The 26,471-nt window shown below is 33.7% G+C and overlaps 1 protein-coding gene across 2 annotated transcripts in view; it reads left to right on the forward strand.

Moving 5' to 3' along the window:
• MTX2 (metaxin 2) overlaps positions 1 to 19,891 on the forward strand; it is a 62,261-nt gene extending 42,370 nt beyond the window's left edge. For both annotated transcript variants that reach the window (XM_037523596.2, XM_037523597.2), the window contains exons 4-10: positions 5,517 to 5,589; positions 8,854 to 8,930; positions 10,495 to 10,587; positions 11,081 to 11,119; positions 11,505 to 11,630; positions 12,774 to 12,850; positions 19,422 to 19,891. In XM_037523596.2, coding sequence (XP_037379493.1) covers positions 5,517 to 5,589; positions 8,854 to 8,930; positions 10,495 to 10,587; positions 11,081 to 11,119; positions 11,505 to 11,630; positions 12,774 to 12,850; positions 19,422 to 19,605 — 669 coding nt within the window. In that variant the 3' untranslated portion in view covers positions 19,606 to 19,891. The remainder of the gene's footprint in view (positions 1 to 5,516; positions 5,590 to 8,853; positions 8,931 to 10,494; positions 10,588 to 11,080; positions 11,120 to 11,504; positions 11,631 to 12,773; positions 12,851 to 19,421) is intronic.
• The last annotated feature ends 6,580 nt before the right edge of the window (positions 19,892 to 26,471 follow it).

Here is a 26,471-nt window from a genome sequence, read left to right on the forward strand (position 1 = left end):
TTTTGCTAACATTTCATATTTAAGAGTGAGGCACTAAAAAGCTGATGGGGAGATGAGGGACTTTTTGACATGTGGCCTTACTGTAGACTGATTATACAGGTGAGCTGCCATTTTTGTTGGCTCCTATTCCATTCCACCCTTAATAGAACCATCAGTATTTGTAGGTCTTTTCTCCAGAGAACTATCCTAGAATGACTTGTTAGCTGCCAGTTTTGAGTAGCTGAGAGGGAGAAGAGTACACTGGTTCTCTTCCGTTAGTGTGTACACTTTCCTTTAACTTTGTTCTTTTCAGTGAGACACCCCATCCAGTTACCTTTGCTCTGCATGGGTCAGGAGTCTTGCTGGTTGGGTTTTTCTTGAGAATAAATCTGTTTTCTTCCAGGTTAGGGGCAGGATAGTTGTCTGATGTTTAAAGGCTTTTGTCCAGTTTTCCTATTTTTAGTTTTTTACCTCTGCCTTCTGTGGTACGTGGTGCCTCCAATTTTGGAATCTTGTTTTCTCTGATGCAAATGTATTGATTTTCTCCTGTGTATGCTCTTAGGTTTCAGCTTCCTCTCTGCCTTGCTAAGTCTGCTTTCCATCTTACAAAAATGGAATGACATTTCTGGCCTGCTTTGGTCTCCTCTCCCATTCTTTGTGTTTTTCTGGATTTATAAATTTCTTATTTCTTTATTGTTATTTTAGTATTTTTTTGAAAGGTTGCAGAGATAAACATGTAAGTTAAGTTCTTCATGTTTAACCAGTTACCAATGATCTGGCATTTTCTTTTTCCTTTGAAAAAAATTTTTTTAGGAAATAAAAATATACAGGCACCTTACCTCTTCAATTAATTTTTTTATGTTATAAATTTAATTTATTCAGTACATTGAAACCATATAGGCTTATTAAATTTTAAGGCTTTACCAGTCAGGTACTGGGTATTATGTTCTGTGTGCATGCATGTGTGTGTGTTAAAAAAAAAAAATTCCTACCATTTCTTGTGCTTAGGTACTCAGTAAATTTGTTTTCAAACAATGACTATATTTATAGGCTGTAGTTTCAATTTGTTCATACTTTAGTTCTTAGTTTTCACATGGTAATAAATCTAATTTGCCTGACTATTTTAGCAATTGGAGTTGCTCAGCAAATGAATAAACCCTATATTAGTTCCTTCTGAAATTGAAAATATTATGATATTTAATGTATCACTGTCATCAAAGGTTGATTGATCACTTGCAAGGTTTGTGGACACTGCTATTATTATGCAGATTATTTTTATAATATTTAGCCTAATCACTTTCAGGTGATAGCAGCCTCTCTTGCTAAGATAGATTTCTTTTATGCACTGATAACCATTGTTGTAGACACATGCTGTCCTATAAAACTTTATGTCATGGAAAATACTCTTGTGCTAGTCATTAAGTGGAGAACTGAGTTTGCATTTTACTCAATTTTAGTTAATTTAAGTTAAATAGCCATAAGTGACTAGTGACTACCATATTGGACAGCACCGTTTATAGATTACTATGATAGGATCGGTCAAGCTTTTGTTTCTATTTTTTTGTGTTGTCAACCACTTGAATTAGTTGGGAATAAAATATATATCTAGCTGGAGAATGGAAGTTAGATGATTTCCCTAAGTTAATGTTATAATTAGAACTACATTTTTCTTTGCATTCATAGAATCCAAAGGTTGATGTTTCAGAATTAAAAACAAAAATGTGCTTTAGGTTGGTCTATTATGCTCATTTTATTTGGAGGATTCGGGGTGCTGATAAGATATTGAAAGTACAAACAAAAGGTTGAAAGTGCTATTTTTAGAACTTTGAGGGTTGTTTTTTTTCCATTTTACAAAAGAATGGGAAAATAGTGCTTGACTCAAAGCCTGGTTTTGTTTAGAATTTTTATATTCTCGAAAAAGTCATGGCAGAGTATTGTTTTGCATTTTTACTATTTGGATGAAGATACTGTCTTTTTTTTTTTTTTTTTTTTTTTTGTGGGACCCTCGCCCGCGGCCGGGGAACCAGCGCTCAACCACTGCGCCACCAGGGGAGGCCCTGAAGATACCGTCTATGTTTGTGACTTCAGATTTATTTGTGAACTACAGATTCAGAAAATTTCTCTTTAATCAGGGTTGAAGAGTAATTGGGATAAATGCTGTAAAATTAATCCTGCCATACTAGGATTATGCTACGAGTTGAGTTCTGTCGTAGGTTGAATGTTAAATTGATGAAAATTCAGTCAGTTATTTTTTTAATAAAGAAGGAAAAGTATGGCTTTGCCAAACCATTTTGCTTGATTTTTTTTTTACTGAAATAATGACTTTTTGGGATTACTGATTAATATAGTTGTATCATTTTACATGTAATTTAGCCAAAAAAAACTAAACTTAGCTTTATATAGTGTTATGATTGTTAACTAACTGCTTATTATTTAGGCCTTTGAGAAGATATATTAAAAAGTTACTTCAAATTCTGTTTTTCTCAAGGCCTTACTACACTTTTAGTCATTCATTCTCAGCAAATGAGTTGTTCTCCCGTTTCACAGAATATGAACATTTTTTCATTTTTGTCCTTCAGCTTCTAAGTTTTCAAATATCATCACTGATTTTGACCACCCCTTGCATGTCAGTGGAAAAACTATCCTGTTTCGTGATAAAAATAGACCACTCCATCTGTGCTCTTTATTTCATCTGTTTTCACTTTCTTTATGGCACTTGTATGTCAATTATTGTGTTTGTCATTTCAGCCTATTTCCAGTTTTTCCCCCCTTTTTATTTTGTTTTAACAAGCTCAACCATCCTCATTGTGGTTGGTGTAGATATATATGTGAATAAAAGAGCTCACCCTGCTAATCCCTTCTTTTTTTCTCATCCAGTCTTGAAGGAATTGTTTACACTTATTCTAATTCTTCCCTTCTTACCAATCTGTATTTTAACAAGCTTTCCACATGATTTCGATGCATGCTGAAGTTTGAGAACTATTACCTAGTGTATACTTGGTCATTCAAGAAGTTCCGTATTGTTATAAAATACTGTTACAGCATATAGTATATGTTAGTGTATACTTATAAATTTTGGTTGGGCAAGGTGCTGTTTAAACATAGAAACAGTAATTGTTGGTGAATTGGTTAGGATTAGGTTTGGCTATGAGTTATTAGAAAATCCCAAATCGCAGTGGTTTAAAAGATAGAAGTTTGTTTATTTTTCTTATAGACACAGGTAATCCATGTTTGGTGACTACATGATTATCAAGGACCTAAGTTTCTTTTTTCTTGTTCTACTATCTCCAACACTCACCTTCTTCCTTTTTCATTTGGCTTCTGTGCTGTTACCGTCCTTTTCAGATTCTAGTCAACAGATAGGGAACAAAAAAAAAAAAAAAGAGGAGAGGTCATACTTCTTTCTTGTAAAATAAAAGAAGATATCCAGAACTTTAAGCCACATTGACCACAATAAAAACATTGGTCACACCCAGTTTTAAGAGAGCTTGGAAAATAAAGTTTTTATTTCAGGTAGCTGTCTGTGAAGATAGATGCATGGGTTCTAACCTTACAGAAAAAGGGAAGAACATAAATGAGTGTATAAGAGCTCTTGGCACAATAAACTCTTGGGAGCTCAGTCACTAAACATTGAATGCTTATAATTAGTGTACTATCTTATGTTAACTGTGGAAAAATAAGGGAGATTGGGAAGGGACAGAATTACAGAAAAATAAGACCTATTCCTTGGTTTTCTAAGATACTGCATTTACCTGGGGACATCAGACATACATGTATACATATGTGATAGTAATGCAGGTCGTATAAGTTGAGAGGGATCAGATTCTTAGGGTTTTAGAGAGAAACATGCCCAGAGGACTGGAGTTTTGGGAAGATAGATTTGAAAAGAAAATTGATGTGCTTTTAGGTAAATGGACTTCTTTATATAAGATACCAATCATTTCAGTATTCTTACTACTTAAGAATTTTAAGACTGATGTCCAATTTAGAACTGAGGAAGGAATTATAATAGGCATCCCTGTGAGAAATCTCTTTTGGGTATGAGTAGGCTGTTCTATTTATAATTTTAATATGATAAATAATACTTGTATTAATTTATCAATTTATCTGAACTTCTATTTGTTTATAATTATAGTAGTTTCTTCAGTTTCACAAACAAAAGATTTGTTTTCGATTGTCTGTGTGGTAATTAGAACATTGCAGTCTATGATCTCACCAATTAGGATAACTTTAGAAAGAAGATAGATTTTGAGTGGAGAAAAGAAACATGGAAGTCATATAAGAAGACAACAAGGGTAGTAAACTTTGCATGCTACAAAACATAATTTAGAGAACCAGGTAGAACTTTGTCAAAGAGTTCACTTTGTCTTAAAGACATTTCAAAATGACTTCATATGATATAGTCAATACCATTTTGTATTTTATCATTCAGTATTATAATGTAGACATTTTTCCTTGTCATAAAAAGTTCTTTAAAAGCTGATTTTTAAAATTGATTGTATAACATTTCTTGGTTTGGATGATTTGCCCATTCCCTATGGTTAGACACTTAGTTGCTTATAAAATTTTTATTACTATGAACAAAGTGAAAACAGTTACACATGTTTAGATATTGAGTGTTAGTGGCAAGAACTTTGTAGTAGCAGAAGTGCATTAAAAACTTTTTTGAGCTAGCATTAGTTTGTAACATTAAGTATCAGGTGTATAGTATTACAATTTGACATCTGAATACACTACATTGTGATCATTATCTGATAGTCTTAATCATAATTTTTTGAGGGATCTCCATATCGTTTTCCATCTTGGCTGCACCAAACTTATATTCCTATTAATATTCCCTTTTCACCAATACTTACTGTAAGTATCATGTTGGCATTTTCCCTTAAGAAAGGTGTTTATCTTGGGCCTCCCCGGTGGCGCAGCTGTTGAGCGCTGGGTTGCGAAGCTGCCCGCAGCCTCTACAGCCCCAGTTCTATCCCCGGCTGCTCCCCGGCCACCGAAGGAGGGTCCCACATGGCGCGCAGACCTCTCTTGCTGCCCACTGCTCCCCTCAGCAGTGTACTTCGGTCTTCTGCCTGCTCTGCTCCCCGCTCTGGCTCTGGTGAATTCTCTCACCCTCCTGCGTTTCTGACTGTACCCAGTGCTTGTGTAATTAAAAAAAAAAAAAGAAAGATGATTATCTTATGAAGGGTAGTATAATTAAGCAATAGCTTATAAAATTTGGACATTAGTCATCTGGTGAAGAAAATTAAAATTGATATACAGTATTGTCTTACATAAACTAATATAATAAGTGGATAGTTTAAGTGTGTGGGAAATGCTTTGTTTCATGTATTTACTGTTATCTAATAAGTCATACTGATCTTTTTTAGTAGTGAAATGATTTGTGTTTGTAATACAAATTTTTCACATTAAATTGATTTATTCCTTTCCAATCAAGTTTGAATGTATTAACTATTAAGTTTATAAAGAAAAAGTTGTGTTCTAATATGCATATATACTTTCACCAGTTTTTCTGTACTTCTCTTGATTTATAGGCCTTTCTGCAAATGTGTAATCTGCCTATCAAAGTGGTTTGTAGGGCAAATGCAGAATATATGTCCCCATCTGGTAAGTGTTGGGTTTTTTTTTGTTCCTTTGTTAATATCTTGCATTGATGAAATTAGTAATAGTGTTATTTGTACTTAATTTTAAAAATTGCCTATTTTTTTTTTTGTTTACCTCTTGAAGAATTTTCATGTGATTTATTTAATAAACAATCACAAACTTGACAGTCTTGGGGTGGACATGGCTCCTCATTTCAACTTTGTGGTCAGAATTGGTTACTATCATGTTACAGGATTTGTTTTAAATAGTACATAGTAGGAAAATATATAGTCTCAGATTCCTTCAGTTTTATATAACCTTTCAGGAAAAAAAGATTATAATATTAATGAATCCATTCATTATTAAACACACGTCCCTAAATTATATTCTCCCATTATATAGAAGAAGCAAGATTGTGGAGTAAATTGTCATAGGTCTTAAAGTCATCTTTTAATGTTTTTGATTTCTAGTTCTGTTTTCTGTTTTCTCTTGACTTGTTTAAGATACTGTTTATTAAAGTATTAACTTTTCTGTGGTTTTTTTTTGTCCTTTCTGTGTGTTACCATGTATTAGTAGATTGAAGTACACTTTTAAGTAAACAAGATTCAGATAATTTTTAATATAAAAATACAGTACCACAAAGCTGATAAAAATGTTAATTAGAATTGATCTGAATAATTATAATTACAGTTTTGCTGGATCAATTTCAACACATGATATGACTCCTTTATGAGTGAATCCAATGAGTATCACTGAGTGCCGTTAGTGTATTCCATCAATTTTTAGAGAGACATTTCTGTGTCTCTTCATTGTCATTGTCATGATAATTTAGGAATAACTTGTGTTAGACCTTTTCTAAAAAAATCTTAATTTCTCAAGGGTGGTAGTAATTATCAGAAATCTGTGAATACACCCTTTCCATATACACCAAAATTTTTACATGAATACATCTATACTTGCAGGTTTACAAATATACATTTAAAAGGATTTCCATAAAGGAATGTCTAGACTTAACGACATATTTTAGATTCTTAAAGGTCATTCATTGATTCTTTTTTGACTTAATTTTGTTTAGTTTTTATAAACTTTACTGAATGATGATGAAGTGAATTATATTGCATTCTATTCATCTTTTCTTTCTATGTAGTCATATAAAAGGAGTGTAGATGCACATCAAAACAATAATCTAAAACTAATATCTTTGGCATGTGAAGATAAGCTATATGTTATAGTTTATCTCCTTGTTTTCTAGGTATATAGCTGTCTTTTCATAGACTGAAGACATAACTATTGAAGAGACTGTTATATATACATACTTATATTCATAGAATTCTCCTATTGGAAGATAAAAATGACTATTCAAGTATTTAAATTTTATCATATCTCTGGTTATTATTCTCTTTCATAACAGGATTAGAGGTGATCAGGAGAATATACTTTATTTTATTTGCTTTTTTGATTTTGTAGTACATTTTTAAAACCAGGAGTAGCATGGAATAGTCTTGGTTAAGTTAGGAATTTTTACCTTAAACCTGTGACTTTGTCATGTGCTAACAGTTTCCTTGGGAAACTCCTCTTCTTTGAACCTTGGTGACCTTCTCTGTAATGGAAGATAGCTAGATTAGATGTCATCCAGTGTCCTCTCTATTTCTAATATTTTCCGAATCTACAAATTTGCTTGGCAACATTGTTTTACTTTCTCTAGAAATAAAATTTCTGGAAAGGTTTATTCTGCCTAAAATGAGAAAGTGGGCCCTCAGTTTTTCTTTCATGACCTCTGTTGCCTGAGATAACTGTTGTTCCACTCTGCTTTTGCCTGATGTCCAAAAAAATGAGGATATAACATTGGCTCCACTTTGTCAGGCTAGTGACAGAAACATTATTCACTTCTAATTTGTTGCTTTAATATTTATATCTTTTTATACTTAGAGATATATGATTACTCAGTACCCATTCTGCTTCACTGCTTCAGAATCTACAATGCACAAAGTATTTCTAAGAAAAGAAATAAAAGAGAAAATCTATTTTTCAAGAGCTCCAAACTGGTTATTATTAAAAATGATAAGCACTCTTTTCTCTAAAAATGCCACACTTCAAAAATATCCTTCCCTCTAGGCACAAATAATTTTATCTAGGAGAACCTGTACTATATCAAGCTGTATAGAAGTTACAAATCCCAAGTTAAAAAACAATATTACCTTAATGCTTACCCAGATAAATATTTTTCTTTTTTGCAAGATTTATTAAATAGTAGGAGAAAGTAATGCACAATTCAGTGTTTTTAAATTGCTAACAGGGATGTCTTCTAAATATACCTATTGAGTTGTTGAGTTCCAGAAGGTCTGCCTTTCCTTTGTAATGCATGTTGTCCTATGGATGCAGTTGATGCTTTATTGGCACTGTGCACCTCATCTATTACCCTCAGACTGACTGAGCTAGAGTGGAGTGAATCCATTGAAAAGGAGCCTGCTGTTAGTGTGAACTCTGTTTGAACTAGTTCTGACTGCAAGTTTCATCCTCTAGCATTGGGGTAGACTTTATTGCTGTTTGAAGACTATTTGTTTTCATCATCTATTATAATTTCATTACGGCTTACTTAGATTTGTAAAATGAAATTTTTTTTTCAATGTGGCATTTATTTAGAGAATCAGGTTTATTTACTTTTTTTTAAATAAGCATGCTACTTGTTCTTTTTTCCCCACATGTGATGGGAACTTACTTTATATTATAATTTATAAACTGGCATATCTTCAAAGATTGTTAATTCTATTAATTCCTGATATATTTGAGTCAAAGAGATTTATTAATTCACCATCCTGTGCTTACAGTGTTCACCTTAATGGGTATCTTAGATTTAAAATTGGTAAAAAGAAGACTTCTTAAGTATAGTTTAAAATGTAGATCGATTCATTGTACGCTGACAAGAAAGCCCAGTTATATTTCATTGAAATCTAACAGTGGTTGTAAACCATGCCTGGGCTTGATTCCTGTAATAATGATAATTAGAATGCATTGCTTTGTAGTGATTTGTTTGTATTAACTCTGAATATCAGTATTGTGATCTGATTATTATATCCAAATGAGAACTCTAGACATGAATCTTCTTGTTCTGTTGCTCCGAAAGTAGTAATCAGTGTTTAAAAATGTATAGAATTTAATATGTACATTTAACCATAATTTTCAAGAATGGTTTTATGATATCTCCGTATTAAAGCATATCCCAATTTTAATTTTATTAGACAAATCAATTTACTGAAAGTGTTTTGACAGTTCTTTTTTCCTCAACAGGTAAAGTACCCTTTATTCATGTGGGAAATCAAGTAGTATCCGAACTTGGTCCAATAGTCCAATTCGTTAAAGCAAAGGTAATACAACAATGTTAAATGTATTTGATCACAGTTACTCTTTAAGTCATTCATCATTCTTTAGCTTGTCTTAACATTTACATTGATTTTAATCTAGTTTTATAAAATGCCAATAGAAACTACTGGAAAAATATTTCTCAAGTGTTTTTTATCATGATGTAAATCAATGAGAAAGATGTAATTTGATATTTATAAAATGGTAGATAATTTTCTAATGCTTATGAGAATTTTGGTCATAAATGAAAACTGTTAAGTTTTTAAAAAATGTCAAGTTAACCTTTGTGAAGGGAGGTAATGGGATATGTTTCTAAGTTGAATGTATTAATTTATTCACTTGAATTATTCTTCTTTTCATTTACTTAGTCTGGATTTTAATAGTTACCAAGGGACAACGTCCATTAACATTTTGGGGAACATCCTTCTAGACATTTTTCTTTGCAAATATAGAAAAATGTAGATAATATAGTTTTGTTCCTTTGCAACCTGCCTTTTAAAATCGACAGTGGGTTTGAAAATTCTTCCATGTTAATGATTACAGCTATATAGATGCATATCATCTTTTTAAATTGTTGTATAGTATTCTAGTCTATAGCTGTATAATTATTTACTTAAATCTTTATTGGTGGGCGCTTAATTTGTTGCCAAATTTTTGCTGTTGAGTTAATATTGTTGTACACATACCTTTGTATACCTGTCAGATAAATTTCCTAAGGATAATATTGCAGTGTTATATAAAATGCATTTTTTAATCTCTTAGAACAGATTTCCAGATAGAAGTAAAGCTTTTGCCATTTTGTGCTTCCACTTTTTACTAAATTAAGTAATTTAAAAATATATTAGAATTTTGGGCCTCCCCGGTGGCGCAGCGGTTGAGTGCTGGGTTGCGAAGCTGCCCGCAGCCTCTGCGGCGCCGGTTCGATCCCCGGCTGCTCCCCGGCCACCAGAGGAGGGTCCCACATGGCGCGCAGACCTCTCCTGCCGCCCGCTGCTCCCCTCAGCAGTGTACTTCGGTCCTTCTGCCTGCTCTGCTCCCCGCTCTGGCTCTAGTGAATTCTCTCACCCTCCTGTGCTTCTGACTGTACCCAGTGCATGTATAAACGAAACAAACGAACAAACAAACAAATAAATAAATAAAACATGCCTCTATAAAAAAAAAAAAAATATATTAGAATTTTAAGATAGTGTTTATTTCACTATATCTTTTTTTTCATCTTTGTCTTCTTTCTAAGCAACACATATTAATCTTTTGTCATTGAAATTTTATTACTAAAAGGTTAGTCTCCTAAAATACAAAATGTACTGGCCATTTTTGTTTTCATTTGTGAATTAATTGATAGTGCACTTTTGTGTGTTGAAACGTTTTTATAATAATGTATTAATATTTTGTAGCAATTAATGGTATTGCACTTTCACATAAAATAATTTTGCTTTAGGTGGCATTTTGGAAATTGATTGGACATTTGTAGTGCAAACATTGATGTTATATTACTTGGTGGTAGTGAGATAACTGAATGTTTTTGTATATTTAATATGATGCTCTTGTATATCTTTAAATTCCCTTTAGGGCCATTCTCTTAGTGATGGGCTCGATGAAGTCCAAAAAGCAGAAATGAAGGCCTACATGGAATTAGTCAACAATATGCTCTTGACTGCCGAGGTACAGTAGAAGATAATAAGGCTTGAATATAGGTCTTTCTCTTTCATAAAAGATAAATAAAAACAATATATTTAAAAATTCTTAAGGATGGGAAAATAGTTGAGTAATTGTAGGCCTAGCATGATTACCTAAATTAATTATTATCTTTGAATGAGTTGCCTGACATTTTCAGTTCTAGTTTCTCTGTTTAAGAAAAGGAATGATTATTGCCTACTCATTATTTTGCTTTGGCTTTGCAAAGTTTCCCTAAATAATATCTATAAAATACCTTAATGGTATATAGAGGTGTACTGTATGAATAAGAAATAATTTTATAAAGTACCTCTATTAAGTTTAATAATTCTATATAGCAACATTAGCCAAGAAAAATAATCAGTCCTCACACATTGACTTTTATAAACTTTGCTTATAAAAAATTACCATGCCAAGAAATAACTTTATCCATTTTCTTTTTGGTATTCTGAAATTTTAGTGATTCTTCTTTTGTTCCTAGTTGTATCTTCAGTGGTGTGATGAAGCTACAGTAGGGGAGGTGAGTGGTTCAGCAGCATTTATCTTAATTAAAATTTAATGAGAAAACACTTTTGCTCAGAATCGTAAGTCCCTGCTCATAAATGAAACATTGTGGTTTATACCATTAGTGATATAGTTTTTCACTTACTTTAATTTTGCTTGCACATACATTTTAGGAAGCTATGTGTCATTGTTTGATATAACTGGTTGCAAAGTACATAAAAATTTATATATTTTTAAAGGGACTGGTTTAAAATTTTAATTTTTTGGATTGCAAGCTATGGTTTTTTTTAGATTGCTGTATTTGTTTTCTCTGGTAGTATATTTCACTTAGAATTCTACTTGTAAAAACAGACTTTGTTTTTAGAAAGACTCACATTTTTAACAAAATCTTTTTACTTTAGATCACACATGCTAGGTATGGATCTCCTTATCCTTGGCCTCTGAATCATATTTTGGCTTATCAGAAACAGTGGGAAGTCAAACGTAAGATGAAAGCTATTGGATGGGGGAAGAAGACTCTGGATCAGGTCTGTTCAGACTGAAGTTGACAAAACCCTCAGTTGTAATGCATTAATAAATTCTTTTTTATATTAAAAAGTCTTCAAAAAATTCCCACATAACAAAATATTAATAAATCATTCACTCGTATTTCCTTTGACATGTAGTGGGTTGTCAGAAAAGTCATGATGTAACATAGAAAAGAGTGTTAATGACTTTTCTGGCAACCCAATAGTTTTATAAAATTCACAGATGCTTAGCTTATTGTAAAAAACATTATATAATACAAAAAAGTTCATAAAGGACATAAAAAGTGCCTGAAATCCTATCACCTAAAAATTGCCTATCACCTAAAAATTGGAGAATATTCTTCTAGGTGTCTCTTACATTTAGGATCTTCTTATACCTGCCACTCTATAACCTGATATTTTTTTTTCCCATTCAATACATTGTGGGCATCTTTTATGCCGGTAAATATAGATTGGCAGTATCAGGGCTTTTAAAAATCCCTATTAAATACAGTGCTTAATACATCTCTTTTTCTTTGGTATTAAATTTACTGAAGTAGCAAATATAAAAACTATCTTGTCAAGGTCATAAGTTTGAGGATGATTAAGTTAATTAATGTCTCTTTTCCATGGCTAGCCATAGTTCTAGCTAGCCAGCTTACTGATGTGTGCCATTGGCCACAAGGGGGATTGGGTCAATGAGTAGGGTTAGAGCAAATAAGATCCATTTCTGCCAGTGGGAAAACACTTCAAATGCTTTTATTCATGGAGAGTGAGCAGTATCATCTTTATATAGCACAATTTTTTGTATGTATGATGTTACTTACATATATATATATATGGATTTAGGAAAACATTTTTATAAGGAGTAGTGTTTTGAGAAAAAAACTTTCTTAGTAAATAAGTAAGTTAAATCCAGTTGGATTTAAAGGAGATTTGTTCTTAAATTTTCTTCTTGATTTTTATGTAGAGATTATAAAAAAATTACAGATACACACAAATAGTGAGAAAAAAAGTGTATATTACAAAGTCTGATTGAAGAATATTTTAAAAAGTTACCTAAATTTATATTTTTGGTATAAACTGGTACAAAGTAAGTTTTGGACACCTTTTATTGTTTCGCTAATTGAAGTATTTTTCTTTGGGGTTTATTACCTGTGTTAGGTCTTAGAAGATGTAGACCAGTGCTGTCAAGCTCTTTCTCAGAGACTGGGGACGCAACCATATTTCTTCAACAAACAGTAAGAAATTTTTTTTTTTGTTAGTGTCTATATTGTTAGTTCACAAATTTATTTTATCAGATAATTGTTTTATGAGGAAATATTCATGAAAAGATTTAGTTATACTTAACATTTATTTTTCCCCTAGTAAAACATTTGCTTAACAATTCTGAGTGTCAGACAAAACACTAGGTTATGGGAGACTAAAATTTCTAACATGCGGTTCTTACCATTAAGAATTTCACTTAACTATAATGGAGAACTGTGGGTGCCTTAGTAGTGGGATTGATGTGGTAACATACATCTGAAGGGTATGATTCTGTATCTCTATATCACATATGGTTTTGTAAGCCAATATTAACTCAATTTAAAAAAAGAATTTCTCTTAAATGCATGCATGTAAGCCAATCATTATTGTTTGAGGTCATATATGTATTAATAAGGGGTAGTTCAAAGTGCTACATATGAAACCATGACATACTAACAAAATTCTGAACTTGCAAAGTATTACTAAAACATAAAGAGTAATGATGCTTGTGTATGTAGGGTGTAATTATACTTGTGTATATAGGGTGTTACTCTGGTGGTAGAAAAGTAGAAACAGTGAAAAAATGTTATTGAATGGACAGGTACTATTATGAACTTACTTTTTAAAAGATGTGTGCATACATGTAAATAGAGTAATTTGTGTTTTATTAAGACAGATTTTTTTGTAATTTGGTAAAGAATCTCTAATGTAGTCAAAGAATTAATTTTCCTTTTTTTTTTAAAAAAAGCTATAATCGTAATATATCAGAATCAATTTTCCCATGATCCAGTCAAGATGGGCTTAAATTACTACTCTCATTGGTTTGCTTAGAAATTCTAACTTTTAATTATTAGCTTTTTAATAAAATGTCTTGCTTTTTCGGTTATGTAAAAAAATTTATTTGCTGCTATTGTATCTTAATCATTCATCTTTTATAGCCATATCAATACCTTTTGGTGAGATACTAATATTTGTATCAAAAATGACTCTGATGGTAGCTTAGAAATATTTGTTACATTAATGTATATTATATGTAACTGATAGTAAAATAAAATTTGTGGTGTGTTGATCTTTGAATCAGAAAGGTCATAGAGTTCAAACCATGAAATCCTGGTAGGTAAAGCTCCTACTGCTATGTTCCTGGTTTGCTACTGTCAGATTTCTAGGGTTTGTTTTGGCTTAGTTTTGTTTGTTCCTTTATATCACACATATAAGTGAAGTCATCTCGTATTTGTCTTTCTCCTCTGACATTTAACTTAGCATAATCTCCTCCAGTTCCATCCGTGTTGTTGCAGATATCAAGACTTTTTATCTTTTTTTAAATAGCTGAGTAGCATTCTATTGTGTATGTATACCAGCACCTTTATCCACGTATCTATCCTTGCGCACTTAAGACTGTTTCTATAACTTGGCTATTCTAAATAGTGCTACAGTATAGGGTGCATATATCCCTATCTCTTTGAATTAGTGTCTGTGCATTCTTTGGGTTAGCTAACCTAGAAATGGAATTAATTATATGGTAGATGCGTTGTTAGTATTTGAGAAATCGCCAAACTGTTTTCCATAGAGGATGGACTAGTCTACATTCCTATCAGCAGCGTACTAGGGTTTCTTTTTCTCTACGTCCTCACCAACACTTGTTTCTGGGCTTTTGATATGGGCCATTCTCACAAGTATGAGGTGTAGTATATTATTGTGGTCTTGATTTGCATTTCCCTGATAAGTGATTTCTTTTCATATGCCTGATGGCCATTTATATATCTTCTTTGGAAAACATCTATTTAGCATCTCTGCCTATTTTTTTAATTGGATTTTTGTTTTCTTGTTGATGAGTTGTATGAGTTCTTTGTAGATTTTGGATATTAGCTCCTTTTCTGATATCTGATGTACAACTCTCTTCTCTTGTTTGGAATGGTGTCTTTTCATTTTACTGATAGTTTCTTTTGCTGTGCCTTTTAGTTTGATGTAGTGCCATTTGTTTATATTGTTTTTGTTTCCCTTGTCAAAGAAGATGAGTCCCTAAAGACGTAACTGAATCCAATGTTGCAAAATGTTTTGCCTCTCTTTTCTTCTACGTATTTTATAGTTTCGGTATTAAATTTAAGTCATTAATCCATTTTGAGTTAATTTTTGTGTTTGGTGTGAGTAGTGTCTAGTTTCATTCTTCTCCAAAACTGGACATATGGTTGTCCGGTTTCTCCAACATCATTTGATGACGAGACTCCTTCATCCATTGCGTACTCTTGGTCCCTTCATTGTAAACTAACTGTCCTTGTAAGTGTGGATTTATTTCTGGGCTCTCAATTCTTTTCTGTTGATCTTTGTATCTTGCTTTATAAAAGGATTCCAGTTGGGAAAGAAGTGAAATTATCACTCTTTGTAGGTGATGTGAAAATATGCATAGAAAAATCCTGAAGACTACACTAAAAAACTACTAGAAACAATAAATCGGTATAGTAAAGTGGCAGGCTACAAAGTTAATAAACAGAAATCAGTTGTGTTCCTCTATGCCAACAGTGAACGAGAAGAGAAAGAAAGTAATCCTATCTACAATTGCATCAAAAAGAATTAAGTACCTGGGAATAAACTTAACAAAGGAAGTGAGAGATCTTTACTATTAAAACAGAAAGACATTGTTAAAAAGAAAACACAAAGATATGGAAAGATATACTTTACTGATAGATTGGAAGGATTAACATTGTGAAAATGATCATCTTACCCAAAGCAGTATACAGAATTCAACACAATCTGTATCAAAGTTTCAATGACATTCTTCAAGGAAGAGCAAACATTACTGAAATTTATATGGGGGAACCACAAAAGACCCAAATAACCAAAGCAATCCTGACAAAAAAAGAAGAAAAATAGAAATATACTCCCAGACCTCAAACTATACTGTTAATATAAAGCTATAGTAATCAAAGCAGTGTGATGTTGGAATAAAAGTAGGCACATAGATCAGTATTATTTCTTGAGACACATTATACCTCAATGAACAGGGCACGGGCTTAAGTCAAGATACAATATTGGATTCCAAGGTAGAGATCCTAATTTTTTTTCTTGATTCTGACATATACCTAACTTATGCATGTTACTTTATTTCCTTATCTATCATCCCTTTACTCTCTAAAACTCAAACAAACTTTTCTCCTAGCTTACCTACGGAGGATGTTGAGAGGACTTAGGAAAAAACCCAGTGGCTTTTCTTGATGAGAGAATGAAAAGTGTAGTTAAGGGAGATCCTGCAGCACTAACAGTAATTGGAGAAAGAGGACAAAGAAGTTAGATGGTAGAAAGGAAAAAGGAAAGTGAATTTGAAAATAAAACAATACAAAGTACATAGTAATCTAGATGGCTTTTTAATTATTCATAATATATAATATTGGTGGCTTTTAAATATTTGACATATTTGAAATGCAACTAAAACAAAATCTGTACTATCTGTTGCATTTGTGCTGGCTTCTAATGTGATATCTGTTAAGATGCTGACACAAAGCCTACTAAGTCATTTGTTCAGTTTTTATCTGATAAGTGTTAACTTGAAATGAAAAACTAAAACTTTTCTTAAAGTGATGTTTTTATGTGAACCTTAACAAAGGGGAAGAAAAAATAGAGAATTTCCCTCCCTAACCATAACAGCCATAGTGTAGAGGTATACTCCTTGCAGATCTCTTTTCTTTTCCAAACAAAATCTTTCAACTAGAAGGAGCTTAATAAATGTTGGTTATAAGTAGATTAAATTGAATGAGAAATTAGAAAAGGGGTTAGAAAGAGGAAAAAATACTATCATTACCCATTAGATGGTAAACTTTGACAATTTGCATTTGTATACTGATGAGACTATTACAAATACTGCAGACATTTTCTTGGGAATCTTGAGATGAAATATTTTAGGAAGAAATAGAGTTTTACTGACCTTTGTCAAGAAATCACCAGTTAAGAAAATAAGGGGAAATTGTTTTAAAATATATAAATACAAAATATAGGAAAGGTTAATTGCAAGGAGCTTGATTTACAAAATTGAATGACAGTCTTAAAAAGATTAGCATATAAAGAAGAGATTATATTTATGAGATTATATTTATGAGATTATATTTATGAGCTATATAAGAGATATGTTGATAGATACAGTAATAAGAAGACATGGCAAGTGAATATAAAAAAGTAGGGAACACTCATAGAGTAAAAGTGACATTTTCATGTATATGGTTTTTAGAGTTTTAGCAATGGTATATAGTTGTGTAACCACTACCAGAAGTGTGCTTTTTAAAAAGAAAGAATTGTTGGAATTGGTAACTTAATATAGACGAGTCAATTAATATAACCTGAAATTTTGTAAGGATCACGAAAATTGTGTTAAAAGTTAATGTGCGTGTTTTGTCAATTTAGTGTATTTTATTCCACTTCCTGTCAGATGTTCTAAAGTAACTTGCCACAAAGTTGCTATCTTATGTAACCTCAGATCAATTTTTGTATGCTCTTTTCCATATATAATTCAGGACCTTTTGAGTTATGTGGATGTATATATGCAGCAAATAACATTTTGACTACTCCATGGGTACTTCTAGACCACTCTAATTTGAACATACATTTATATTTTAAGTCATTCAGAGCCTTCACTTATTGATAAAGGATGCCCATATATACTACTGGAAGTTGCATCAGGGATATATACTCACCTTTTTTAGATTTTAATACAAGAAGTAAAGGTTAGTTAACCCTAAATAAGGATTAGGAAAATACATACTACATTGATGAAAAATGACATTCCTTGTAAGATAATATGTTTAGGAATGTGGAAGAGTTTATTTGATATTATATTACAAAGTACCTCAACTCTACTTTTATATACCTTCTACATCCTTGTTTTTTCTCAGGGATCCATTTGTTATTGATTCTTCATCTGAACAATAGGATCATGGTGCTTTAAGTCCAAGGACTTTTTTTTTTTTTTTTTAAGATTTATTTATTTTTATACAAGAACCAGGGTACAGGCTAGAAGCGCGGGAGGGTGAGAGGATTCACTGGAGACAGAGCGGGGAACAGAACAGGCAGACTGACGAAACACACTGCTGAGGGAAGCAGCGGGTGAAACAGGAGAGGTCTGCTTAGCCATGTCACTGGCCGCCTGGGATCAAACCTGTGCTGCAGAGGCTGCAGACAGCTTCACAGCGGAGCGCTCAACCGCCTACGCCACCAGGGAGGCCCCCAAGGACATTTTAAAATAAACTCTCCTATTGGTTACCCTCTTACTCCTGGTATACACTGCACATCTGACTTTAGTACTATTTCATGAATGTGAAGCTGTCGCAGTGGTCTAAGTGAGAGATGATACTGGGTCAGGGTAGCAGATAGTAATGGAGAGATTAGTGGTGGTACTTGCTAATATCAGAGAGTAGGAGAAAAGGAACTTGAGTAATTCTGAGATTTTTGACTCAGGCATCTGGGTGGATAGTGATGCCTTTCATTTTAGGAAGATGGGGGGGATGAGCAGGGATGCTTATTCAACATGCCAGTGGAGATGTTATGTAGGCACTAAGTGTACAATTCTGGAATTTAAGGGGGAGACTGACTGGAGATAAACAGGAATTAGTGTCATGAAGAGGTATATAAAGCTAACAACTGCCTGAGGTTGTGACGAAGACCACATAGGCTAGTTAAGTAATCCTAGTTAAGAAACTAGGATTCATCCTTAGATTTGGTGGACCCCTAAATTCTGTCAAATTAAGTCACTGTAACATTTTCACATTTAAGTGGGTTAACATGTTTTCTCAAAAGCTTTATCCTGTGGGACTCACAACAATAATTCATAATTATGATGGTATTTTCTCTATCGAGTAATAATGTACTAGTAATCATTTAAATGTAATACAGATTGGTGCTCTATTTAGAGACCATTAGTAGCAAGGTAGATCAGTTTCTTTTTTTGTTAGTGTTTTATATAAATAAAGGGAGAAAAACTTTAGAAAACTTTGTTGAGGCCGTTTTTGTCACCTTCAGGAAGCTGTTACTTTAAAAGTAGCAAAATAAAGGTTAAATCATGTTTTATTATGTGATTGGTAATCTATCAGGTACATTTTGTTATCCCAGTACTACATTGAAATTCACTGTGATTTGACAGTATTTTGTTTATTCAACTATTAAGTACTTACTAAATTGTGTTGTAATTTGTGTTTTGTGTCCTGTCTCAGAATATCTTTCTCATTTTTGTGTCCTTAACATCTGGCAGATTCTGACACATTTTGACCTAAGGAATAAAAACTAATGAATAAAATGAATATGATCACTTACAACAATGTTATTTATTTAAACATTTAAATACTGCTACTTGAAAAAACAAGTCATACAACTAGCAAATCCTAGTTTTAGAGGGATTTCCCCCCCATAACTTTATCACAGAAACTTCAAGTTAAAATAGAATAAATCCCATCAAGTTGTGATAGGATTGATTTATGTGACTTCTTTCTTTTAAGTAGATGAATGACATGTTTTTAAAAATAGAAAATTTCCTACCATCCAAGTTAAATGCTATTTATGTTGCTCTCATTTCTATTTTTGTTTTAGGCCTACTGAACTAGATGCACTGGTATTTGGCCATCTGTACACCATTATTACCACACAGTTGACCAATGATGAACTTTCTGAGAGAGTGAAACACTATACCAACCTCATTGCTTTTTGTAGAAGAATTGAACAGCATTATTTTGAAGACCGTGGCAGAGGCGGCTCGTCAATCAGAATGTCTTAAGAGTTATGTGTTAATGTAGTTATTATTTTAAAAAACTCAGAATTTAAAATTTGTTACTTGAATGTTGAAATAGATAATAGTATCAGAATTTTAAAGTCAGAAACACTGCATTTTGAAACCTCAAAAATTATATATAATGTATCCTATACATGTACTTTATACTGTTGTTTGTGTACACATCAAAATAATTCTGAATGACTACATTTGATATGTTCTACTATGTATCACGAAGTGTTTGGGTCCTTGGAACATGTATGCACATAAAAATAAAGGTTAAACAGTTGTATGGATGGCATATTTCTTTTCTTTTAAGCTTTCTGAAAGCTACTCTCTGACCTTTACACATGGAATAAATTGTGTCTTTTCTAAAGCAAGTTCCATATTCCTCAGATTACTCTGCAGATACATGAAGTGGACCTGGCCAGGGGAAAATGTTTTTAACAAGTATGCACTTAGAAAATGTGAATTAGGGGGCCTCTCTGGTGGCGCAAGGGGTTAAGACACAGCACTATGAAGCTGTCCACAGCCACTGCAGCAGGACTTCCATCCCTGGTCAGGGAGGTGACCCACATGGCACAGCAGATCTCTCCTGTCTCTCTTGCTGCTCAGTCAATCCGCCTGTTCTGCTCCCCACTCCATCTCTGGTGAATCCTCTCAGCACCACACCCCTCTGGCCTGTACCCCAGTTCTTGTATGTGTAAATAAATAAATCATTAAAAAAAAAGAAAATGTGAGTTAGAAGACAGTTAAATCCTGGAACAGATTAAGAACATTCTTGATATCTAAACTTAATTGAATTAAAACATAATTAGGTCAGCTATAAAATTTACATTGATAATGTCATGGATCATAGTTTTTTGAGACTTTAGGAAAAAAACCAAGAACATTTTAGTAATGTGATTTCTTATTCCTTTTGTAGGGGAGGGAGGATAGCTTTGTTTTTTCTTCTTTTGCCTAGAAGAACTGGTGTATAGCTAGGAGTGTGGGGGTGTAAGAGGATTCACCAGAGTCAGAGTGGGGAGCAGAACAGATGGATTTACTGAAATACACTGCTAAAGGAATCAGCGGGTAAGACTGGTCAGAGTTAATAAGTGGTAGACTTGGAATTCAAACTCAAGCCTAGTCTGGCATTCATTTGGCTTTTAATTATCACTATGCTGCTGTTTTGTTTTGTTTTGTTTTTTTTTAAAGAAAAAAGATTATAGATTTATATATAATATAAAGAATATATTAGGTTCTCTTTAGTCTGAATTCCATACAAACTTTGGGTACCCTCTTTGGATTAGAGTGCTATTTATTGTAGCTATCCTGAACTAGTTTTGTCATGTGTATTATTACTGAAATAAAAAATACCAAGTGTTACCTGTGTTTTGCACAAATTTTGTGACAGGCTTTTTTGTTTTTATTTTTGTAGACTTGATTCATTTTCTTTTGATGTTAGCATTTAATTTAATATTTGTAGCTTATATTACATTTTTACTTTTTTCTTTGGATTTTTGCATATCAATATACTACACCAATGTAGCCTGATATTTTAATCTTAATCATTAAATCTGGCTGTTTACTTAATATCAGGAACATTGGGAGAGTGTGGTTTATTCCAAGTTAGGATATTTACTCTTCTTTAAGACTTAATGTCTGTGGGTCATTTTCAAAAGCTTGTATTGTTAAGTGGATCACTATCAAAACAGTACATTAGAAAATGGAAACCATGACATTCCATTATGGTGATTAGGTTATCTGCTTTTATTTTTTAAGTTTGGGTCCATAAAGCAGATCACAGTATCTAAAAATTACCACTGTAAAGTCAGTGCAAAGACACTTTGCTAACAAAAGAAATATTTTACCGCCAAATATGTGGATGCTTTCTGTATTTTTAATGAATAGCTATAGTATTAATTCATTAGCTGTCCTAAATTCAAAAAAAGTAGAGATTATAAAATATGTTAATCTGAGAGATTAATAATGTTTTGATGCTTCTGACAGATAAATGGTAATATTTTAATGTTGTGTATGGTTGTCATTTAATGAGAAATGGATAAAATAGGGCTGGATACGGAGGTATATTACAAAGTGAAGTTGAAGATGATACAATAACTTGAATTTAAGTTTTTGTTTTAAAATATCAAATCAAGTTGTTTCTTATGGTTTAATTTGTAAACTTTATTGTGTCTTAAATAAAAGACAATTTTAAAGTTTGATATTTGGACTGATACACTACCCTATTTATTTTTAATTTAAAATTTTTAATGACGTACCATTGTTTTGACACTATAGGATTGCTCCCCTCAGGTGTGGTTGCTGTCTCTCTCTCACCACCAAAGCACCCATAGTCCTCCACCATAGTCCACTATGCTTTCCCCTTCTGCTCAGCCCTCCCCCTATACCTCTGGATGCCTCAGATGTAGGGTTAAGCTTCCAAGGGTTGGTTTAACGTTTGTTTTTGATGCTTTGTTTGGTTTCTCTGTATTCCACATATAAGTAACACCATCTGGTATTTATCTTTCTCCTTCTGGCTAATTTCATTTAGCATAATCCCTTTCAGCTCCATCCATGTTGTCATGGGATGAGTTTTATCTTTTTTGATCACTAAGTTGTATTCCATTGTGTGTATGTATATATATATATATATATATATATATATATATATCACATCTTGATCCACTCATCTGATTTTGGGCACTTAGTTTATTTCAATATCTTGGCTATTGGAAATAGCGCTGTAACAAGTATAGGAGTGCAGGTTTCTTTTCGAATTAGTGTTTTTGTGTTTTTTGGGTAGATAACCTGGAATTGCTGGGTCTAATGGTAAATCCTTTTTAATCTTTTGAGGAACTTCCCTAGGCACTGGACCACTCTTCATTCCTCCATCAACAGTGTAAGAGGATGTTTATAAATTGTTACTCTAGTTGGTTGATAGTACTGTTCAGGTCTTCTATATCCTTAGTAATTTTCTGTCTACTTGTTCTATATTACTGGGAGGAGAGTATTAATAGTTGCTGAGATTGGCATGTTGAATTGTGTCTTTTCCCCTGTCCATTTTTATCAATTTGCTTCATGTATTTTGAAGATCTATTAAATGTAAGTTAGGATTGTTTTTTCCTCTTGGAAAATTTTTACCTTTATTGCTAGGTATTTGAGAGGTATTGACCTTTAACCTGATAGTATTTGTTGTTCGGAGGTTATTTATCTGGTGTTAATATAGCTAGCTATTTAGCTAATTTAGTTATTTATCTGATACAGCTACCCAAAGCTTCTTTAGATTAATATTTGCAAGGCCTGTATATTTTTATTATTTTAGTTTATATTTTTTATTTAATATTTTTCTTATAAATAGTTTAGAATTGTATCTTGGATTACCTGGTTATCTCTGTCTTTTGATTGGTGTATTTAGGGTGTTTACACTGAATATAATTATGATGTGCATAGATTAAAATACATTATTTTGCTATTTTTTATTTGTTTTATTCTATGTTTCTCTTCACCCTATCTTTGGATTGAGCTTTTTAAAAAAGATTTATTTATGCATACAAGAACTGGGAGGCCAGAAGTGTATGTAGGGGAGGGGGGGTGAGAGGATTCACCAGAGACAGAGTAGGGAGCAGAACAGGCAGATCAACTGAAATACACTGATGAGGGGAGCAGCGGGTGAGTCAGGAGAGGTCTGTTGCGCCATGTGAGTAGCTCCCTGGCTGGGGATCAAAGTCGTGCTACAGTGGCTGCAGATTGCTTCATAGGTTGTGTCTTAACCCCTTGTGCCACCAGGGAGGCCCTGGATTGAGGGCCTTTTAGTGAGGTCATTTTATCTCTACTGTTGGCTTATTCTTTATACCTTTAAAATTTTTTTTTAAATACAGCTTACTTAAGGTTTGCAATATATATCCTTAATCTGAGCTTATGTGCAAATAATATGCAATGCTCTACTCCCAGTCTATGGCTTGTCATTTCATTTTCTCAGTGGTGTCTTTGGAAGAACAGTGGCTTTTAATTTTGATGTGGTTCAATTTATTGAGTTGTCTTTTTTTGGAGTATGCCTTTGTTGTCATATATAAGACGTCTTTGTCTAATTCAAAGTCATAAAGATTTTCTGTGTTTTAGAAGTTTCTTTGTTTTAGTTCTTATTTCATCTAAGCCTGTAATTCTTATTGATCTAATTTTATTGTTGAGGGTGAGGTAAAAATCTTAATTTTTTTTTGGTATAGATATACAATTGATTTCTTTGGCACCTTTTGGTCTATGTGAGAGTGAGGGGAGAAGGATGCAGATGTGACTTTCCTGCAGTTGTTTCTGTTTTCCTCTCCAAGGGGCCACAGGCACTGTCTTTTAGATTCTTGCCACTTCTCCAATTTTGTTTTGTTTAGCTTCCCGTGAGGTCTTATGAGAAGAGCCTGTGGGTGAGTAGGAATTCCCTTTGTGTTTATGGTTCCCCCAGAGTTTATAGACTGTTAGCCCACACTCAGCCTCAGTGATGGCTTAAGAAAGCCAAGTTCTCATTACCATTGTCCAATAGTACATGTTTTAGGTAAGCAAGTGTTCGTGTACCTTCTCTCTCGGGACTTTGGGTTAGTTGGACTTGCAACCTCTTTTCTCTGATGGGTTTAAGAACTGGGGTGAATTTACAGATTTACGTTCATCATTGAAGAGTTTTAATTATGAAAGATTGCAAACATGCAAAATATGGAGAATATATAGAAACTACTTTTACCTAGTAACTGTTACTTTGCTTCGACAGTTAGCAGTTCAAGGCAGTCTATATGCTCCTTTTTTTTTTAAAGATTTATTTATTCATACAAGAACTGGGGTACAGGCCAGAGGTGTGGGAGGGTGAGATTGACTGAAATATACTGCTGAGGGGAGCAGTAGCCGAGTCAGGAGAGGTCTGCTGCACCATGTGGGTTGTTCCCTGGCCGGCCAGGGATGGAACTTAACCCCTTGCGCCACCAGGGAGGCCCCTATGCTACTTCTCTTTTATGTTTTCTTTATTTACTTAACTATATATGTTGCACATACTTTGTTGCACTTAGCAGTGGTGCATTGACTTTCACTATTATAGTATTTTATGTGCAAATACAGCACTTTATTTTTCCTGTTAGTGGACACTTGGGTTAAAAAATTATGCTTATAACTAATCCTATGCATGTCTCATGGTACAGATATGCAATAATTTCTTCCTTAGCTTAATTGTTGGATTGTCAGAGAGAAACCCACATGGCGAAGCAGACTTCTGTCTCGCCCGCTGCTCCCCTCAGCAGTGTATTTCAGTCAGTCTGCCTGTTCTGTTCCCCACTCTGTCTCTGGTGGATCCTCTCACCCCCTGCACCTCTAGTCTGTACCCCAGCTCTTGTGTGCATAAATAAATAAATCTTTTTTAAAAAAGCATGAGAATTTATTCTAGGTAAATGGGAAGGAATTTCTTATGAGGTATTAAGTGGCTTATAGAAACTGAGACCTTGAGGAAGCACTTAGAAGGTGCTTTCTGATGATGCCACAAGCTGGACACCAGTGACTCTCCTACCTCTTCAATGGCCAGGAAGTCGTGAGCTCAGCAACCACCCCAGCATTGCTGTGGGCAAGAAGCTGCCATGATTTAGCATTCTGAGCAAAAACCAGCACCAGTGTTTAAGTAAAATGAAAAAAGTAAAGCATGGGCCTCCCCAGTGGCACAGCGGTTGAGTGCTGGGTTGCGAAGCTGCCTGCAGCCTCGGTAGCGCCGGTTCAATCCCCGGCTGCTCCCCGGCCACCGGAGGAGGGTCCCACATGGCACACAGACCTCTCCTGCCGCCCGCTGCTCCCCTCAGCAGTGTACTTTGGTCCTTCTGCCTGTTCTGCCCCCTGGTCTGGCTCTGGTGAATTCTCTCACCCTTCCGCGCTTCTGACTCTACCCAGTGCTTGTATAAATAAGTAAAAATAAATAATTAAAAAAAAAAAAAGAAAAAAGTAAAGCAACTTGCCTAGCAATCTGTCTGTAGGCCATATTCAACTAGTTGACATCCATCAGGAATCCATTGACTTACGACTGAAACCATTTAAAAACATTTCTCTGTTAGGAGTCAAGGCATATCAAACCGGGCATTTTCCCTTTACTGTCTGCCTACTTGAGGAGATATGGGCATTCTGCTCTAGCAGTCCACCTTGCTATCTAGTGCCAAATATTAATCAAGTTGATGACACTATGTGACTTTCATTACTGGATATTACTTATAGTTTCCTTCTTGTTGGCAAAGATGTTAATTTTGCTATGGATTTTAGCAAAACCACATATGTGCACAATTGCATTATTAGAGAAATGACAAGAGATAACTGTAGCTCTCAAATGACCCGTATTACAATGTTGAAGACTTGGACTCGGATTCCATTTTCTCATTTGTTATTGATTCATTCATACATCCATCCAGTCAATGAATACTTAAATGTATGTGAAAATGAGTTAGTGGTTTCTTTTCTCTGAAGATACTTAAAACTTAGTGTTGGGAAGGAGAAAGTCTAGCTCTGCAATTCAAATGGCGAATGTCGCTTAGATGGGCTTAATGAAGCCTCTTAGGATCAGCTGGACTGCAAGCAAACGCTTCATTTCCTGTGGATTTCTTTCCTCACAAGCTGAGCAGAGCTTCAACAGTTCTCCCAACAATTATCACCCACTTGTTCCTTAGGTCTCAAGTTTTTTTGCATTAATCAGGTTGAAGGATTCATGGTATTAATCACGACTGAAGTTGTTATTTATCACCTGCTGGGTGAGAAATAATAATTTTGGCACTAGTGGGGCAGCAGGCCAGAGGTACCAAATTAAGTAAAACATCTAAACACTAGCAAGGATCATTTCTCTGATTAATGAATTGTTACAAAGAAAAAGTGCTACTCATTATCTG

Source organism: Talpa occidentalis, unplaced genomic scaffold (assembly GCF_014898055.3).
Source record: "Talpa occidentalis isolate TD23 unplaced genomic scaffold, MPIMG_talOcc4v2.1 talOcc4.3, whole genome shotgun sequence".
NCBI classification, from domain to species: Eukaryota; Metazoa; Chordata; class Mammalia; order Eulipotyphla; family Talpidae; genus Talpa; species Talpa occidentalis.